The 18308-nt window shown below is 47.6% G+C and overlaps 1 protein-coding gene across 2 annotated transcripts; it reads right to left on the minus strand.

Moving 5' to 3' along the window:
* Positions 1–1168: 1168 nt before the first annotated feature.
* On the minus strand, positions 1169–16614 carry LOC144489513 (N-acetylmuramoyl-L-alanine amidase-like). 2 transcript variants are annotated; one of them, XM_078207378.1, is made up of 5 exons: positions 16353–16608; positions 13911–14765; positions 10507–10717; positions 4057–4351; positions 1175–1333 (listed from the first exon to the last, which is right to left on the minus strand). In XM_078207378.1, the coding sequence occupies exons 1-5, from the start codon at positions 16426–16428 to the stop codon at positions 1295–1297; spliced, it is 1476 nt and encodes a 491-aa protein (XP_078063504.1). In that variant the 5' UTR covers positions 16429–16608; the 3' UTR covers positions 1175–1294. The 2 variants fall into 2 exon arrangements, with proteins under 2 accessions (XP_078063505.1, XP_078063504.1); XM_078207379.1 differs by lacking the exon at positions 4057–4351 and having other exon boundaries at positions 1169–1333; positions 16353–16614.
* Between the last annotated feature and the right edge of the window lie 1694 nt (positions 16615–18308).

The raw sequence follows: 18308 nt of genomic DNA on the forward strand, positions 1-18308 counted from the left end.
TCCATTGAGCCAGTGTCTAATCCAATTTACTACCTCCCCATGTATACCCAGCGACTGAATCTTCCTAACTAACCTCCCATGAGGGACCTTGTCAAAGGCCTTGCTGAAATCCAGGTAGACAACATCCACCGCCTTCCCTTCATCCACTTTCCTGGTAACCTCCTCGAAAAACTCTAACAGATTGTATTGTATGATTCCCATTTAAACAATGGAAATTATATGGCACGGTGGTGCAGTGGTTAGCACTGCTGCCTCACAGCGCCAGGGACCCGGACTCCATTCCCGACCTTGGATCACTGTCTGTGCGGAGTCTGCTCGTTCTCCCCGTGTCTGCGTGGGTTTCCTCCGGGTGCTCCGGTTCCCTCCCACAGTCCAAAAATGTGCGAGTTAGGTTGATTGGCCGTGCTAAATTGCTCCTTCGTGTCAGGAAGATGTCAGGGAGTCTAGTAGGGTAAATACATGAGGTTACAAGAATAGGGTCTGGGTGGGATTGTGATCGCTGCAGACTCGATGGGCCGAATGGCCTCCTTCTGCACTGTAGGATTCTGTGATTCTATTCTATCCAATATGTGAGTGCAGTTCTATTCAGTAAATGCTGCTTTGGCCCTGGAGGGAGTTCAAAGTTGGTTTACAAGAATGATATCTGGACTTCAGCGGTTAAGTTATGAGGAGAGATTAGACAAATGAGGCCTTTATTCTCTTGAATTTAGAAGGTTGAGGGATGAACTGATAGAAATCTACAAAATGCTCATAGGGAAGGACAGGATGGATAAAGATAAGCTGTTTCCACTGGTTGAAAGCTCTAGAGCCAGAGGCCATAATCTAAAAATTAGGGCCAAGCCATTCAGGAGAGATGTTAGAAAACGCTTCTCCCGCAGAGAGTGGGGGAGATTTGGAATTTTCTTCCTCAAACAGCGGTGGATGCTGGTTTCATTGTTAGCTTTAAGTCTGAGATAGACACATTTTTATTGAGCAGGGGAATCAAGGGATATGGGCCGAGGGCAGCTACATGGGGTTAGGCCACAGATCAGCCTTGATCTTATTGAATGGCGGAGTAGGCTCGAGGGGCTGAATGGCCTACCCCTGTTCCTCTGTACATGTGGGATCTCCAAATTTAAAAATCATAAACAGATATTGAGTGCTCCAGAGTCAAATAATGGGGCAAATGCACTTTCAAATTAATATGTTTATTACTTATGTAAGCGTGAATGTGTCTATGTAGTTCTTTCTTGTTGGGTTGCTCCCCATGTCTCATGATCTCTTCATGGTCTCTCTGTGCGTCGATCTTCAGTGGTTACAACCCAGCAGTGGTCCCATTGGATAATTCAACCTCCTAATAGTGGGGGGGAGACAGATCAAAGAGTTAGAATTAACCCTTCCTATTCTGTCCACACCATGGGTCTCATCTCAGCCACAGAGAGGTCTACCCTACTGCAGAAATACAGGCATCTCTCCATTTGCCACACTACCAGGTCAAAACGTTGTTTAGTTTCAAGAAGAAATTAGATATCGCTCTTGGCACTAAAGGGATCAAGGGATATGGGGGTAAGGGGGGAATCAGGATATTTGATGATCAGCCATAAGAACATAAGAACTCAGAGCAGGAGTAGGCTACCTGGCCCCTCGAGCCTGCTCCGCCATTCAATAAGATCATGGCTGATTTTCTCGTGGACTCAGCTCCACTTACCCGCCCGTTCACCATAACCCTTAATTCCTTTACTGCTCAAAAATCTATCTATCCTTGCCTTAAACCATTCAATGAGGTAGCCTCAACTGTTCCACTGGGCAGGGAACTCCACAGACATGATCAAAGTGGATGGCGGAGCAGGCTCGAAGGGCCGAACGGCCTCCTCCTGCTTCTAGTTTCCATGTTTCTCTCTGCGTGGTGATTGGTGTTGATATTGTTCGGAATCTTTTCACCATAATCCCACCAAGTCAAATTTGAATTCAATAAAAATCTGGAATTAAAATTCTAATGGTGACCATTAAAACATTGTCGTTTGTTGTAAAAACCCATCTGGTTCACTAATGTCTTGGGGGAGTAGCGGCACGGTGGCACAGTGGGTCAGCACTGCTGCCTCACAGCGCCAGAGACCTGGGTTCAATTCCCGGCTTGGGTCACTGTCTGTGTGGAGTTTGCACATTCTCCCCGTGCCTGCGTGGGTTTCCTCCGGGTGCTCCGGTTTCCTCCCACAGTCCAAAGATGTGCGGATTAGGTGCTTTGGCCATGCTAAAATTGCCCCTTATAGTGTCAGGGCGACTAGCTAGGGTAAATGCATGTGGCTGTGGGGATAGGGCCTGGGTGGGATTGTGGTTGGAGCAGACTCGATGGGCCAAATGGCCTCTTTCTGCACTGTAGGGATTCTATGATTCTATGATCAGCCCCAGTAGCTGAGAAAAGATTGAAATGATATGGTCCTCTGTTGCGGAGAGAGAGAGGGCGAGAGGTGATGTGAGGATGTGAGTGATGGAGATGTGACTGCCAGGAAGAAAGAGAGGGGGAAGATCTGACCCGAAATGGAAAGAAGTGATAGAGAGAGACTCAGACATAATGGGATTGGAAAAAGATTGAGTGACTGACAGGAGATGGAGGAGGAATGGTCACACAGCATCGGGGCAACCCCAAATAGAAGGAGAGAAGCATGAGATAGAAGAAACAGACAAAAAGAAGAAAGGAGAAGAATGGAGAGGAACAGGAGTAGGCACTCAGCACCGCATTCCTTCATGGATTCAAGTCCAGAGTGGCCACTCGGGTGGTAAAGAAGGCGGACGGCATGTTTGCCTTTATTGGTTGGGGCACTGAGCACAAGAGTCAGGATGTCATGTTTGTTAGAATATAACCAGTGACAAATTTGTATTGGATGTAATGTGACCAATGGGAACAAGATGTAAGGGTCAGCTGACCCAGTAAAACATGGAACCAATCACAGAGTGATGTAATAGTCAGCTGACCAACTGATTCACTATAAATAAGGAACTATGTAGAATTGTGGGAAACTTAGAGTGGCCCAGGGTGAAGCCCCAAGTTTGGAGTAATGATGTATGCTCATTAAACCCTTTCTTTGATTTATAAGTTGGAGTAAGTTTTGTTCTTGTTTCATTAGCTGCATTTTGAAGAGTTCCTTTTGAAGAAACAATGTTGCAGCTTTATAAAACTTTGCACTTTGAGTGTGGTGTTCAATTCTGGTCGCCACGTTACAGGAAGGATGTGGAGGCTTTGGAGAGGATGCAGAAGAGGTTCACCAGGATGCTGCCTGGATTGGAGGGTGTGAGCTATAAGGAGAGGGTGGACAAACTAGGATTGCTTTCTCTGGAGCAGCGGAGGCTGAGGGGAGACCTGATAGAAGAATATAAAAATTATGAGAGGCAGAGATAAGGTCAACAGTCAGAATCTTTTTCCCCAGAGTTGAAATGTCTAACACTAGGCGGCATGCACTTTAGGTGAGAGGGGGAAAGTTCAAAGGAGATGTGAGGGGTAAGTTTTTTACACAGAGAGTGGTAGGTGTCTGGAACACACTGCCAGGGGTGGTGGTGGAGGCAGATACGATAGGGGCGTTTAAGAGGCTTTTGGATAAGCACATGAATATGCGAGGAATAGAGGGATATGGAGCAAGGGCAGGCAGAAGGGGTTAGTTTAATTTGGCGTCATGTGGGCTGAAGGGCCTGTTCCTGTGCTGTACTGTTCTATGTTTTTTGTTCATGTGCTATTTCGATAAACCTTTCAACACAAGTGGGTTAATGGGGTCAATGAGGGGGTACAATCAGGAATTGGACAATGGGGTGGCCCAAACCTTTTGATTTATTATTGTCACATGTATTAGGATGCAGTGAAAAGTATTGTTTCTTGCGCGCTATACAGACAAAGCATACCGTTCATAGAGAAGGAAACGAGAGAGTGCAGAATGTAGTGTTACAGTCATAGCTAGGGTGTAGAGAAAGATCAACTTAATGCAAGGTAGGTCCATTCAAAAGTCTGACAGCAGCCTTAATCCTTAATCTTGACCCCAACGCTTCATAAAATAGTCCATGGAAATTACCCAATGGAAACATTGTTACCTTAAAGGCCGCCCAGGTCTTGATCTCATTGAAGAGCCTTTCCCCTGGGCACGTGGTTGGTCTGTATTGACGGTGCCCCTGAATGACGTAATCACCGATTATTCTCTTGCCAATCACGGCGCACCTCAGGAAACTTTCTTTCACGAGTTTCATTACAGCCTGGTCTGGGAGCTCTGAGGTGTAGTCACCGATGAAGCTCACTCCGTATCCCTTCGAGTTTTGCCCCTTGGTGTGAGCCCCCTGCCAGAGCCATCCACGGCCTTCGTAGATGTATCCATCGGAGCCTGCCACAAAACTACAAAGACCACTTCAGAAATTAGCACTCCATCCATTTGCACAAGTTAGCTGTGGTTCGGCAGATAACCGTCTCGGGTTCGAATCCCACTCCCGAGACTGAAGCACAAAACCCAGGCCAACACCCTGAGTGCAGTCTGAGGGTGTGCTGCACTGTCAGAGGGGCTGCCTGAATTGCATTCAACTGACACGTGGGCATTTAAAGAAAACCCAGAACGTTATCAGAATCATAGAATTTAAGTCATAAAGAGAGGTTGGGTAGGCTTGGGTTGTTTTCGTTAGAGCAGAGAAAACTGAGGAGCGACCTGATTGAGGTGTACAAGATTATGAGGGACATGGACAGAGTGGACAAGGAACAGCTGTTCCCCTTCAGTTGAAGGGTCAGTCACGAGGGGGCATAGGTTCAAGTTGAGGGGCAGGAGGTTCAGAGGAGGTGTGAGGAAAAACCTTTTCACCCAGAGGGCGGTGATGGTCTGGAATGCGCTGCCTGGGAGGGTGGTGGAGGCAGGATGCCTCACATCTTTTAAAAAGTATCTGGATGGGTACTTGGCACATCATAACATTCAGGGCTATGGGCCAAGTGCTGGTGAGTGGCATTAGGTGGGAGTTCAGATGTTTCTAATGTGTTAGTGGGGACTCAATGGGCCAAAGGGCCTCTTCTGCGCTGTATGATTCTATGATTTTATGAATCGCTAGAGTGCAGAAGGAGGCCATTCGGCCCATCCAGCCTGCACTGACCACGATCCCACCCAGGCCCTATCCCCGTAACCCCACGTATTTAAGATGCCAAATCCCCCTGACGCTAAGGGGCAATTTAGCATGGTCAATTAAGCTAACCTGCACATCTTTGGAGTGTGGGAGGAAACCGGAGCACCCGGAGGAAACCCACGCAGATACGGGGAGAACGTGCAAACTACACGCAGACAGTGACCCGAGGTCGAAATCGAACCCAGGTCCCTGACGCTGGGAATCAAAGTAAGAAGTTTAACAACACCAGGTTAAAGTCCAACAGGTTTATTTGGTAGCAAAAGTCACAAGCTTTCGGAGCCTTAAGCTCCTTCTTCAGGTGAGTGGGAATTCTGTTCACAAACAGGGCATATAAAGACACAAACTCAATTTACAGAACAATGGTTGGAATGCGAATACTTACAACTAATCAAGCCTTAAAGGTACAAACAGTGTGCGTGGAGAGAGCATTAAGACAGGTTAAAGAGGTGTGTATTGTCTCCAGACAGGACAGCCAGTGAGTCTTTGCAGGTCCAGGCAGGCTGTGGGGGTTACAGATAGTGTGACATGAACCCAATATCCCGGTTGAGGCCGTCCTCATGTGTGTGGAACTTGACTATCAGTTTCTGCTCAGCGACTCTGCGCCGTCGTAAAGGCCGCCTTGGAGAACGCTTACCCGAAGATCAGAGGCCGAATGCCCGTGACCGCTGAAGTGCTCCCCCACAGGAAGAGAACAGTCTTGCCTGGTGATTGTCGAGCGGTGTTCATTCATCCGTTGTCGCAGTGTCTGCATGGTTTCCCCAATGTACCATGCCTCGGGACATCCTTTCCTGCAGCGTATCAGGTAGACAACATTGGCCGAGTTGCAAGAGTATGTACCGTGTACCTGGTAGATGGTGTTCTCACGCGAGATGATGGCATCCGTGTCGATGATCCGGCATGTCCTGCAGAGGTTGCTGTGGCAGGGTTGTGTGGTGTCGTGGTCACTGTTCTCCTGAAGGCTGGGTAGTTTGCTGCGGACAATGGTCTGTTTGAGGTTGTGCGGTTGTTTGAAGGCAAGAAGTGGGGGTGTGGGGATGGCCTTGGCGAGATGTTCGTCTTCATCAATGACATGTTGAAGGCTCCGGAGGAGATGCCGTAGCTTCTCCCCTCTGGGGAAGTATTGTACCATTTTCCGCATCAAACCACCCAGCCTTCAGGAGAACAGTGACCACGACACCACACAACCCTGCCACAGCAAACTCTGCAAGATGTGCCGGATCATCGACACGGATGCCATCATCTCACGTGAGAACACCATCCACCAGGTACACGTACCTACTCTTGCAACTCGGCCAATGTTGTCTACCCGATACGCTGCAGGAAAGGATGTCCCAAGGCATGGTACGTTGGGGAAACCATGCAGACGCAGCGACAACGGATGAATGAACACCGCTCGACAATCACCAGGCAAGACTGTTCTCTTCCTGTGGGGGAGCACTTCAGCGGTCACGGGCATTCGGCCTCTGATCTTCGGGTAAGCGTTCTCCAAGGCGGCCTTCACGACACACGACAACGCAGAGTCACAGAGCAGAAACTGATAGTCAAGTTCCGCACACATGAGGACGGCCTCAACCGGGATATTGGGTTCATGTCACACTATCTGTAATCCCCACAGCTTGCCTGGACCTGCAGAGTTTCACTGGCTGTCCTGTCTGGAGACAATACACATCTCTTTAACCTGTCTTAATGCTCTCTCCACTCACATTGTTTGTACCTTTAAGACTTGTTTAGCTGTAAGTATTCGCATTCCAACCATTGTTCTGTAAATTGAGTCTGTGTCTTTATATGCCCTGTTTGTGAACAGAATTCCCACTCACCTGAAGAAGGAGCTTGAGGCTCTGAAAGCTTGTGGATTTTGCTACCAAATAAACCTGTTGGACTTTAACCTGGTGTTGTTAAACTTCTTACTGTGTTTACCCCAGTCCAACGCCGGCATCGCCACATCATGACTACCATCGACGCTGGGAATCGAACTCAGGTCCCTGGCGCTGTGAGGCAGCAGTGCTAACCACTGTGCCACCGTGTCACCCCCACGAACAGGAACCGGAGTTGTCCTGACATCCCGGCCAATATTTATCCCTCAGCCATCACTAAAACAGATTATATTGTGATTATGACTGAAGAAGGGAAAGGGTTAATGTTTTTTGTACTCAATGTATTTTGTGCCTAAAAGGTTGAACTTTGTACCTGGAATGTATCACAAACATAACTCTTCCTTATGGCTAGTCTCCCCTTTGTTTATATTGCTCCTGGTCGTAGTATAAGCCATTTGTTCATGTCTTTCATCTTTTACTTTTAGTAGTATAAGCCATTTGTTCATGGTTCCCTCGCTTGTTTATATCATTCTGATAAAACAGACAGTTAAATGTAGATGTAGGGTGGTAAGTCTTTCTTTCTCGTAGGCTTGTGTATGATTTAAACAAAGGAAGCAAATGGTAGAGTGCGAGAATGGCCGTTTGAAGGAGGACTCCCACTGGGACAGCTGCACTCATACTCAGTCACCTCAAAGGAAAAGCTGCGGGAAGAGCAGGGGACCAGAGGTGGCACCTTGGCTTCGACTACCAGGAGAATTGTGCTTTATGACCCAAGGATACCAGATGGTCTCTAACCATGATCCAGAAACTATCAGAAGCTGTTAAAGGAACTATAATTTACGATCAAGGACTGTTAACTGGACTTTGCTTTATGGCTTGTATTGGGAACCCTGATGTATAAATATCCACACTTCTTGTGTTCAGGGAGAACTTTGGCTTCCGCTTTCAAGGGGTCAAGTTCTCCCTCAAGCTTGTGAGAATAAAGCCTGACTGTGTTTTGACTCATACCAGCCTCAAGAGGTATATTTTCCGACTTCAATGACATTACCACAGCAGTTCAGCCATAAATATACTTAAATTATCTGGGGTTAATATCCTGCAGTCATTTTAATGATGCATTCTTTCTGAAGTATTTTCATATAAGTCACACCTTTCAGGATGAAGTCTCTTGTATTTCCAAATCACTTTCTTTTTCTGTCTCTGTATGGCCGGGGACACACCCCAGTTCCTTCCCCATCACTCTAAAAATGAGTTCTCTTCAATTACAGGCCTTCCGGAAAGTACCAACTGCTTCCAGCACCCTTTCAGGTCGTGCAACCTGGATCGTAACAATCCTCTGTGTGAAAACATTTCTCCTTCATTCCCCTTTTGCCTATTATTTTACATCTGGAACTTATATACACAATCTCTACAATGCATTCGGCCCATCTAGTCTGTACTGACTCTCCGACAGAGCATCCTACCGCCATATCCCCGTAACTCCGCGTATTTACCCCGCTAACCCCCCTAACCTGCACATCTTTGAACCTTAAGGGGCAAGTTAGCATGGCCAATCCGCCTAACCTACACATCTTTGGACACTAAGGGGCAATTTAACATGGCCAATCCACCTAACCTGCACATCTTTGGACATTAAAGGGCAATTTAATATGGCCAATCCACCTAACCCACACATCTTTGGACAATAAGGGGCAATTTAGCCTGACCAATCCACCTAACCCACACATCCTTGGACAATAAGGGGCAATTTAGCATGGCCAATCCGCCTAACCTGCACATCTTTGGACAATAAGGGACAATTTAGCACGGCCAATCCACCTAACCCACACATCTTTGGACAATAAGGGGCAATTTAGCCTGACCAATCCACCTAACCCACACATCCTTGGACAATAAGGGGCAATTTAGCATGGCCAATCCGCCTAACCTGCACATCTTTGGACAATAAGGGACAATGTAGCACGGCCAATCCACTTAACCTACACATCTTTGGACAATAAGGGGCAATTTAGCATGGCCAATCCCCCTAACCTACACATCTTTGGACTGTGGGAGGAAACCGGAGCACCTGGAGGAAACCCACGCAGACACGGGGGGAATGTGCAGATTCCGCACAGACAGGCCAGAATCGAACCCGGGTCCCTGATGCTGAGGCAGCAGTGCTAACCACGGTGCCACCCAAACATGCACCCCATATACTGCGGAAACACTACGGAACTGGCAAAGTGAGTGGGGTGTAGGCAGAACATTCGGCCCCTTGCTTTGCTGAACCACAGTTTAAATATAGATGCCAATTGATAGCTCTTGCTGCTGGGAACCTAGCCTCGTGAGAGTGGGCGGGGAAACTCTGGCTGTGCTCAGAATGGCATGGGCAGTGGGCAATAGTCCAGCTTCCAGCCCTCACATTAGTGACCCTTTCATTTCACCCTGGCTCCCCCCTCACACCTCCCCCCTCCCCTGCCCCTTCACCCCCGCTGGTGCTATGAAACCTATCAGGAACAGTGCATTTATTTTTAAATGGGATTTAGATTCTGAAAGTTACCAGTGGCAGATCTGGCAGCATCTGTGGAGAGAGAACAGAGCCAACATGTTGAGAGTGGATAATTGATGTGTTAAGAGAGATAAACACATGAGGGAGAAAGGAATAGAGTACATTGATGGGGTGAGATGAAGAATGGGGGGAAAGAGGGTCATGTGGAGCAGAAACTTTGGCTGGCACAGTGGTTAGCACTGCTGCCTCACAGCGCCAGGGACAGGGGTTCGATTCCCGGCTTGGGTCACTGTCTGTGCGGAGTCTGCACCTTCCCCCCGTGTCTGTGTGGGATTCCTCCGGGTGCTCCGGTTTCCTCCCACAGTCCGAAAGACGTGTTGGTTAGGGTACATTGGCCGTGCTAAATTCTCCCTCAGTGTACCCGAACAGGCACTGGAGTGTGGCGACTAGGGGATTTTCACAGTAACTTCATTGCAATGTTAATGTAAGCCTTACTTGTGACACTAACAACTTTTACAGATGCACCATAGAAAGCATTCTTTCTGAATGTAACACAGCTTGGTATGGCTCCTGCTCTGCCCAAGATCGCAAGGAACTACAAAAGGTCGTGAATGTAGCCCAGTCCATCACGCAAACCAGCCTCCCATCCATTAACTCTGTCTACACTTCCCGCTGCCTCGGCAAAGCAGCCAGCACAATTAAGGACCCCACGCACCCCAGACATTCTCTCTTCCACCTTCTTCCGTCGGGGGAAAAAGATACAAAAGTCTGGTGTCACGTACCAAGCGACTCAAGAACAGCTTCTTCCCTGCTGCCGTCAGACTTTTGAATGGACCTACCTTGCATTAAGTTGATCTTTCTCTACACCCTAGCTATGACTGTAACACTACATTCTGTACTCTCGCGTTTCCTTCTCCATGAACGGTATGCTTTGTCTGTACAGCATGCAAGAAACAATACTTTTCACTGTATGCTAATACATGTGACAATAATAAATCAAATTAAAATCTAATGATTAAAGCTTAATAGTGGGCCGAATGGCCTGTTTCTGCGCAATTCCTTAGGACCTGTTGGGATCCTTACCTGTAGCCGATGTCGTCCCATTTACGGTCCTCTTGGTGGAAGCGTTGCATACTCCGCATGTCCGCGGCACATTGATAGAAAGTGGTGCAGGGTTGACTGGGCTCATGGGTATGGTGGATGTAAACAAATCTTAGGGGGAGCGTCAGATTCACCGGGACACCTTTGTAGGGTTTAGCCACCCACATACAGCGAGGAATAATGGCAGGGCAAACTGCGGGGAAAAGAAATAAAGGTACACTGGGGTTACGTTCTAAATATAGGGCGCGAATCGGACAACACAGTAAGAAAGACTTGAATTCACTGGCTCATGCCATTCGCAACCTTAGGATGTGCTTTATGGACAATAAAGTATTTCTGAATCTGTACTCACTTATCTTGCACCAGATGATGGGACAACTCAATCTCTCCTCGTCATTGGGGGAAGGTGAGAACGCCCTGGTTTTATCCAGCGAGATACTAACCTCAGCTTGGCACTAGTTTGATGAAAGGACAGATGGTGCAGGAATTGGAACTAGCACATTGGCATAAAGGGGGCAGTTTATCCAGCCTAATTAATCCTTTGGCACTGACTCTAAGTGCTAAAATCAAATGAATGTACCATTTCCTAACGTTACATCACCCCATTTAATGAGGACACAAAATATCAGGGTAATATTCAGCAGAAAAATCAAAAGTGAATTAGTCAATAAACTTAAATGACCGCGGATGCCGGATTCTGAAACAGAAGCAGAAAATTCTGGAAAATCTCAGCAGGTCTGACAGCATGTGTGGAGAGAGAATAGAGCCAACGTTTGGAGTCTGGATGACCCTTCGTCAGAGGTATCAATTAGTTTTGTTTTTATTCATTCGTGGGACGTGGGGTGAGCCAGCATTTATTGCCCATCACTAGTTGCCCTCGAGAAGGCGGTGGTGAGCTGTTTCATCGAATCTTAGAATCATAGAAACCCTACAGTGCAGAAAGAGGCCATTCGGCCCATCGAGTCTGCACCGACCACAATCCCACCCAGGCCCTATCCCCATATCCCTACACATTTACCCGCTAATCCCTCTAACCTACGCATCTCAGGACACTAAGGGGCAATTTTAGCACGGCCAATCAACCTAACCCGCACATCTTTGGACTGTGGGAGGAAACCGGAGCGCCCGGAGGAAACCCACGCAGACACGAGGAGAATGTGCAAACTCCACACAGTGACCCAAGCCGGGAATCGAACCCAGGTCCCTGGAGCTGTGAAGCAGCAGTGCTAACCACTGTGCTACCGTGCCACCGTTTCCTTGAACAACTGAGTGGCTTGCTAGGCCATTTCAGAGGGCAGTTGAGAGTCAACCACATTGCTGTGGCTCTGGAGTCACATGTAGGCCAGACCGGGTAAGGACGGCAGATTTCCTTCCCTAAAGGGTATTAGTGAACCAGATGGGTTTTTCCGACAATCGACAATGGTTTCATGGCCATCAGTGGATTCTTAATTCCAGATCTGTTTTATTGAATTCAAATTCCACCATCTGCCGTGGCGGGATTCGAATCCGGGTCCCCAGAACATTAGCTGAGTTTCTGGATTAATAATCTAATGATAATACCACGAGGCCAGCGCCCTACCTGTGTTGATACCTTTTGTACTGAGTTATACAGTGACTGTGCCCGTACAACTTTTATTCCATTGGTTTCAACAAAAATGGCACTGTAAGTAAAAAGAAAACTCAAACTTTTGAGCGTCATTGAAGTTTGCAATTAAATTAAAGCCCTAAATCTACTTTCTACCAGCCGTAGGGATAATGTCACTGACCCTCACACACATATTAGGAAGTTGCACTCGGAAAGAGTGTGACTCAGAGATAGGGCAGTAATCAAAGTGCACGCTCCGAGATCACTTAGAATTAAGGTGCAGCAGATTACTCACTGAGTGCCACAGCATTGAGGCAATCCAGCCCAGCGGACAACCACTGAGGTTACGGCACGGTGGCACAGTGGTTAGCAGTACTGCCTCACAGCGCCAGAGCCCGGGTTCGATTCCCGGCTTGGGTCACTGTCTGCGTGGAGTCTGCACATTCTCCCCGTGCCTGCATGGGTTTCCTTCGGTTTCCTCCGGTGTCCTGCGGGTTAGGTGGACTGGCCATGCTAAATTGCCTCTTAGTGTCCAAAGATGTGCAGTTTAGGTGGATTGGTCAGGCTAAATTGCCTCTTAGTGTCCAAAGATGTGTAGGTTAGATGGATTGGCCATGCTAAATTGCCCCTTGGTGTCCAAAGATGTGCAGTTTAGGTGGATTGGTCAGGCTAAATTGCCTCTTAGTGTCCAAAGATGTGGAGGTTAGGTGGATTGGCCATGCTAAATTGCCTCTTAGTGTCCAAAGATGTGTAGGTTAGATGGATTGGCCATGCTAAATTGCCCCTTAGTGTCCAAAGATGTGCAAGTTAGGTGGTTTGGCCATGCTAAATTGCCCCATAGTGTCCAAAGATGTGCAGTTTAGGTGGATTGGCCATGCTAAATTGCCTCTTAGTGTCCAAAGATGTGTAGGTTAGATGGATTGGCCATGCTAAATTGCCCCATAGTGTCCAAAGATGTGCAGGTTAGATGGTAAATGTGTGAGGTTGCAGGATCGGGCTGGGGAGAGGGCCTGAGTAAGATGCTCTGTCAGTGAGTTGCTGCAGACTCGATGGGCCGAATGGCCTCTTCTACACTGGAGGGGTTCAATGATTACAGTTCTATTATATTAGGTAAAAACACCAATCTATACAAACAACTTCCACAAAGCTAACCTTACTTGGTGTTGACATAACTTCTGGTTACACTGAATGTTAGTATTCAGCCCGGTAGATAGCCACATCTACACTTCCCTTCACATTTTTTCAATGTCAACAAGTCATTGTGCAATTGCAGGCTTTGGCCAATAGGTGGTTCTTAACCTCTCTCAACGGTTTTGCAATCCTGTATGTAAGTGAAACTTTTATTCACTAACTGAAAGTGGCCGCAGGGAATCTATTACAAAATGGGAGTGTTTCAAATACGTTCCTTGCAGGCAATAGTCATTCATAAAGTAAAATCCCTACAGTGCAGAAGGAGGCCATTTGGCCCATCGAGTCAGCACCAACCACAAATCCCACCCAGGCCCTATTCCCATAACCCCACATATTTACCCTGCTAATCCCCCAACGCTAGGGTCAATTTACCGTGGCCAATCAACCTAATTTGCACATCTTTGAAGTGTGGGGGGAAACCGGAGAACCCGGAGGAAACCCACACAGACACGGGGAGAATGTGCAAACTCCACACAGACAGTGATTCGAGGCCGGAACTGAACCCGGGTCCCTGGCGCTGTGAGGCAGCAGTGCTAACCACTGTGCCACCGTGCCGTTCAACTTGTTTTTCCTTATAAGGGAGTACCAGTAATTAGAATAGTTTACTCACCAATATAGCTCTGATGAAACTGTTTAACTCCTTGCTGGGAAATGTTTCTCAGGATGTTGTGGTTGAGGTTTTGGAGAATTGCATTGTTCCCGGTATGGTTGTACAGGTAAACTGCACTTATCACCTGACTGGTCAAAACACCAAGGTCAACTATTGCTTCAAAGTTCTTCCGACGTCTGTTTGCTTTCAAACCCATCCATCCCTGACCCTCGCCGTAGTAATCTCTCAACAGAGCACTGAGTTTGGGCAGTGGAGCTTGGAGTTCTGTTAAGAGGTTCCCCAGGATTAAGCCATCCATGCCCCCATTGACCACAGCATTTGTGATCGGGGACCAGGGACCCAATGCAGTGAAAACCTGAGGAGAAGTCACATTATCCCAACAACCATCAGGCCCCAGTAACACTTGGCTCTTGTTCAGGTGATAAGCCACGATTGCTAACCCGATATCCTTGGCTAAAGTTAGGGCATAAAGATTATCAACTGGGGCTGGGAGATCTCCCACCACATCCGGACGACGGAGGTCCACCACTCTCTTCAATCCAGCTTCGATCCCCGCAATGAGGTGCCCAACAGCAATTGTGGTCCCGTCTGGAGTAAGGACCACCCCACGTTCAGCTGAGGCGTCGACGTCATGGTTCATGACAGATGTAATGAAAGATCGTTGGTCTTCAGACAGAAGTTGCAGAGAGGCGAGAGGTTCTGTGGTTTCACCAAGCAGGAGGTGATGGTAATCCTGGTCAGATGTTCGCAGTCCTCCCAGGGCAGGGGTAACATTGAGAATGGTCAGTCCAGGGTCATGACCTTCCAACTCCTCGATGATGCTCAAAACATTATTGAGGTGATAGTCTGCTCGCGCTGGGAAGAAGATCAAACAAGAGAAGGCTTTCAGAAAGAAACAGAATAACCAGCAAAGTGTCACAAATAAAAGGATAACTGGACTCCCTCCTCTTTGTGTGTGTTCCATGTGTCATGACAGATTGAGCCAACTCCTCACCCTCACTGATTGGATTTACTCTCTCAACTGATCTTGATTGGGGCGGCACGGAGGCACAGTGGTTAGCACTGCTGCCTCACAGTGCCAGGGACCAGGGTTCGATTCCCAGCTTGGGTCACTGTCTGTGCGGAGTCTCCACATTCTCCCCGTGCCTGCGTGGGTTTCTTCCGCTGATCCGGTTTACCCCCACAGTCCAAAGACGTGCAGGTCAGGTGGATTGGCCGTGCTAAATTCTCCCTCAGTGAACCCGAACAGGCGCCGGAGTGTGGCGACTCGGGGATTTTCAAAGTAACTTCATTGCAGTGTTAATGTTAGCCTACTTGTGACATGAATAAATAAACTTTTTATTCGTTGGGTGGATTGGCCATGCTAAATTACCCCTTAGTGTCCTAAAGATGCATAGGTTAGGTGGATTGGCCATGCTAAATTGCCTCTTAGTGTCCAAAGATGTGCGGGTTAGGTGGATTGGCCATGCTAAATTGCCCCTTAATGTCCAAAGATGTGCAGGTTAGGTGGATTGGCCATGCTAAATTGCCTATTAGTGTCCAAAGATGTGCAGGTTAGGTGGATTGGCCATGCTAAATTGCCCCTTAATGTCCATAGATGTGCAGGTTAGGTGGATTGGCCATGCTAAATTGCCCCTTGGTGTCCAAAGATGTGCAGGTTAGGTGGATTGGCCATGCTAAATTGCCCCTTAATGTCCAAAGATGTGCTGGTTAGGTGGATTGGCCATGCTAAATTGCCCCTTAATGTCCAAAGATGTGCTGGTTAGGTGGATTGGCCATGCTAAATTGCCTATTAGTATCCAAAGATGTGCAGGTTAGGTGGATTGGCCATGCTAAATTGCCCCTTAATGTCCATAGATGTGCAGGTTAGGTGGATTGGCCATTCTAAATTGCCCCTTGGTGTCCAAAGATGTGCAGGTTAGGTGGATTGGCCATGCTAAATTGCCCCTTAATGTCCAAAGATGTGCTGGTTAGGTGGATTGGCCATGCTAAATTGCCCCTTAGTGTCCAAAGATGTGCTGGTTAGGTGGATTGACCGTGCTAAATTGTCCCTGAGCTAACATTGTTCCTTTTTTAAAGAGATTTTGCGGCCTCACTCGTCCCAAAACCTTAAAATCCCGCCCGAGGTCAATGGGCCTTCTCACTGTCTGCCCCTCGCCCGCTCCGATTCCCGTGGCAGGCAGGGCGATAACATTCCAGCTTTTGTGCTTAAACATGCAAGAGTCAAGATCTCATCAATACTCAGAATAACTTACTCAAGGATGTGTGCCAGGGAATTAAACCATCACCATCAGGTTGAGATAATGTCCCAATGTTTGAACTAAGTCAGCTCACTCCCTGAATGGGTTACTGTCCCTTGACACACTGTCATTTGTGAATTTTGCTGCAACAGGTTGTATCAATGAAAGAACATTCTTGATTGCAAAAGGACACATGGCTCACCTTCCACAGAGCAGAGGAATGGGTAGAACGGCAAGAGGAGGAGGAGGCAGCGTAGAATCCTCGCTTGGCTTGACATCCTCAGAGTCTGGGAATGACCTTTGGTCACCCTTTTTTGTTTGGTTCGATCTGCAAACCTTGTGCGTCATTGGCTTGGACTTTACTTCCTTTCATCAGCAAGCCAGTACGAAGTCAGATTTCAGTGCAGCATCATCCAATGCTGATTGTTTTCTAAAATGGTTCGAATACTTTCGACAGTATTGTAAGGAGAGTTGATTTTAATTGGACCCATTTGCTGGGGTTCTGATAGGCCCACTGTCCGCTCGGCAGTGAGTTAAACTGTTCAAACACACGGTGCAGAGGTCACAGAAAGCCAGCAGACAAGATCGTGGGGGGAATAACATTCACACCCCTTTGGATCAATAGATATCAAAGTTCCCCAATCCAAATAGAGGGTGTGTGTGATTTGACAGGAGTCATTTCAGGCAGTCTGAACCAGACAATCACAGGCATTTGCAATCACTTCTTTCCTAACTTCTCAAATTGCTAATCACCATGATTGAGCAGTAGAAATAGAGGAGGCCATTCAGCCCCTCGAGCCTGCTCCGCCATTCAATAAGATTATGGCTGATCTGACTGTGGCCTCAACTCCATTTTCTGCCTGTTCTCCATAACTCTTAACTCCCTTGTAGATAGAAGCAGCTTTGTATATATTCAACAACCCAGCCTCTCCAGGACAGAGAATCCCAAAGATTAAAGACCTCCTAAGAGAAGAGATGCCTCCTCATGTGCATCTTTTGAGTGGGAAACCCAGTCCAAAGATGTGCAGGTTAAGGACGGCACGGTGGCACAGTGGTTAGCACCGATGCCTCACAGCTCCAGGGACCCGGGTTCGATTCCTGGCTTGGGGTCACTGTCTGTGGAGTCTGCACGTTCTCCCTGTGTCTGCGTGGGTTTCCTCCGGGTGCTCCGGTTTCCTCCTACTATCCAAAGATGTGCGGGTTAGGTTGATTGGCCATGCTAAATTGTCCATTAGTGTCCCGGGTTGCGTATGTTAGAGGGATTAGCAGGTAAATATGTGGGGTTACGGGGATAGGGCCTGGGTGGGATTGTGGTCGATGCAGACTCGATGGGCCAAATGGCCTCCTTCTGCACTGTAGGGATTCTATGATTCTATGAAGTGGATTGGCCATGCTAAACTGCCCCTTAGTGCCCCAAGATGTGTAGTTTAGGTGGATTGGCCATGATAAATTGTGCTTTAGTGTCCAATGATGTGTAGGTTAGGTGGATTGGCTATCGTAAATCTCAAAATGTGTAGGTTAGGGGGATTAGCGGGGTAAAAATGTGAGATTACGGGGAGAGGGCAGGGGAGGCTGGGCTGAGGTAAGATACTCAAATACTCAGAGAGTCAGTGCAGGTGAGACGATGGCCTAGTGGTATTATTGCTAAGCTATTAATCCAGAAATTCAACTAATGTTCTGGGGACCCAGGTTCGAATCCCACCACGGCAGATGGTGGGATTTGAATTCAATAAAAAACATCTGGAATTAAAAATCTACTGATGACCCATTGTCGATTGTTTGAAAAACCCACCTAATTCACTCATGTCCTTTAGGGAAGGAAATCTGCCGTCCTTACTTGGTGCGGCCTACATGTGACCCCAGAGCCACAGCAATGGGGTTGACTCTCAACTGCCCTGTGAAAAACTGGATAAAATCAAATTACTGCGGATGCTGGAATCTGAAACCAAAAGAGAAAATGCTGGAAAATCTCAGCAGGTCTGGCAGCATCTGTCAGGAGAGAAAAGAGCTGATGTTTCGAGTCCAGACGACCCTTTGTCAAAGCTTTGACAAAGGGTCACCACGGATGGGCAATAAATGCTGGCCAGACAGCAACACCCATATCTCACAATTGAATAAAAAGACACTCTGGATTCTATGAATGCAGGTTGTTGTTGTG

Source organism: Mustelus asterias, unplaced genomic scaffold, assembly GCF_964213995.1.
Source record: "Mustelus asterias unplaced genomic scaffold, sMusAst1.hap1.1 HAP1_SCAFFOLD_2264, whole genome shotgun sequence".
Classification (NCBI taxonomy): domain Eukaryota; kingdom Metazoa; phylum Chordata; class Chondrichthyes; order Carcharhiniformes; family Triakidae; genus Mustelus; species Mustelus asterias.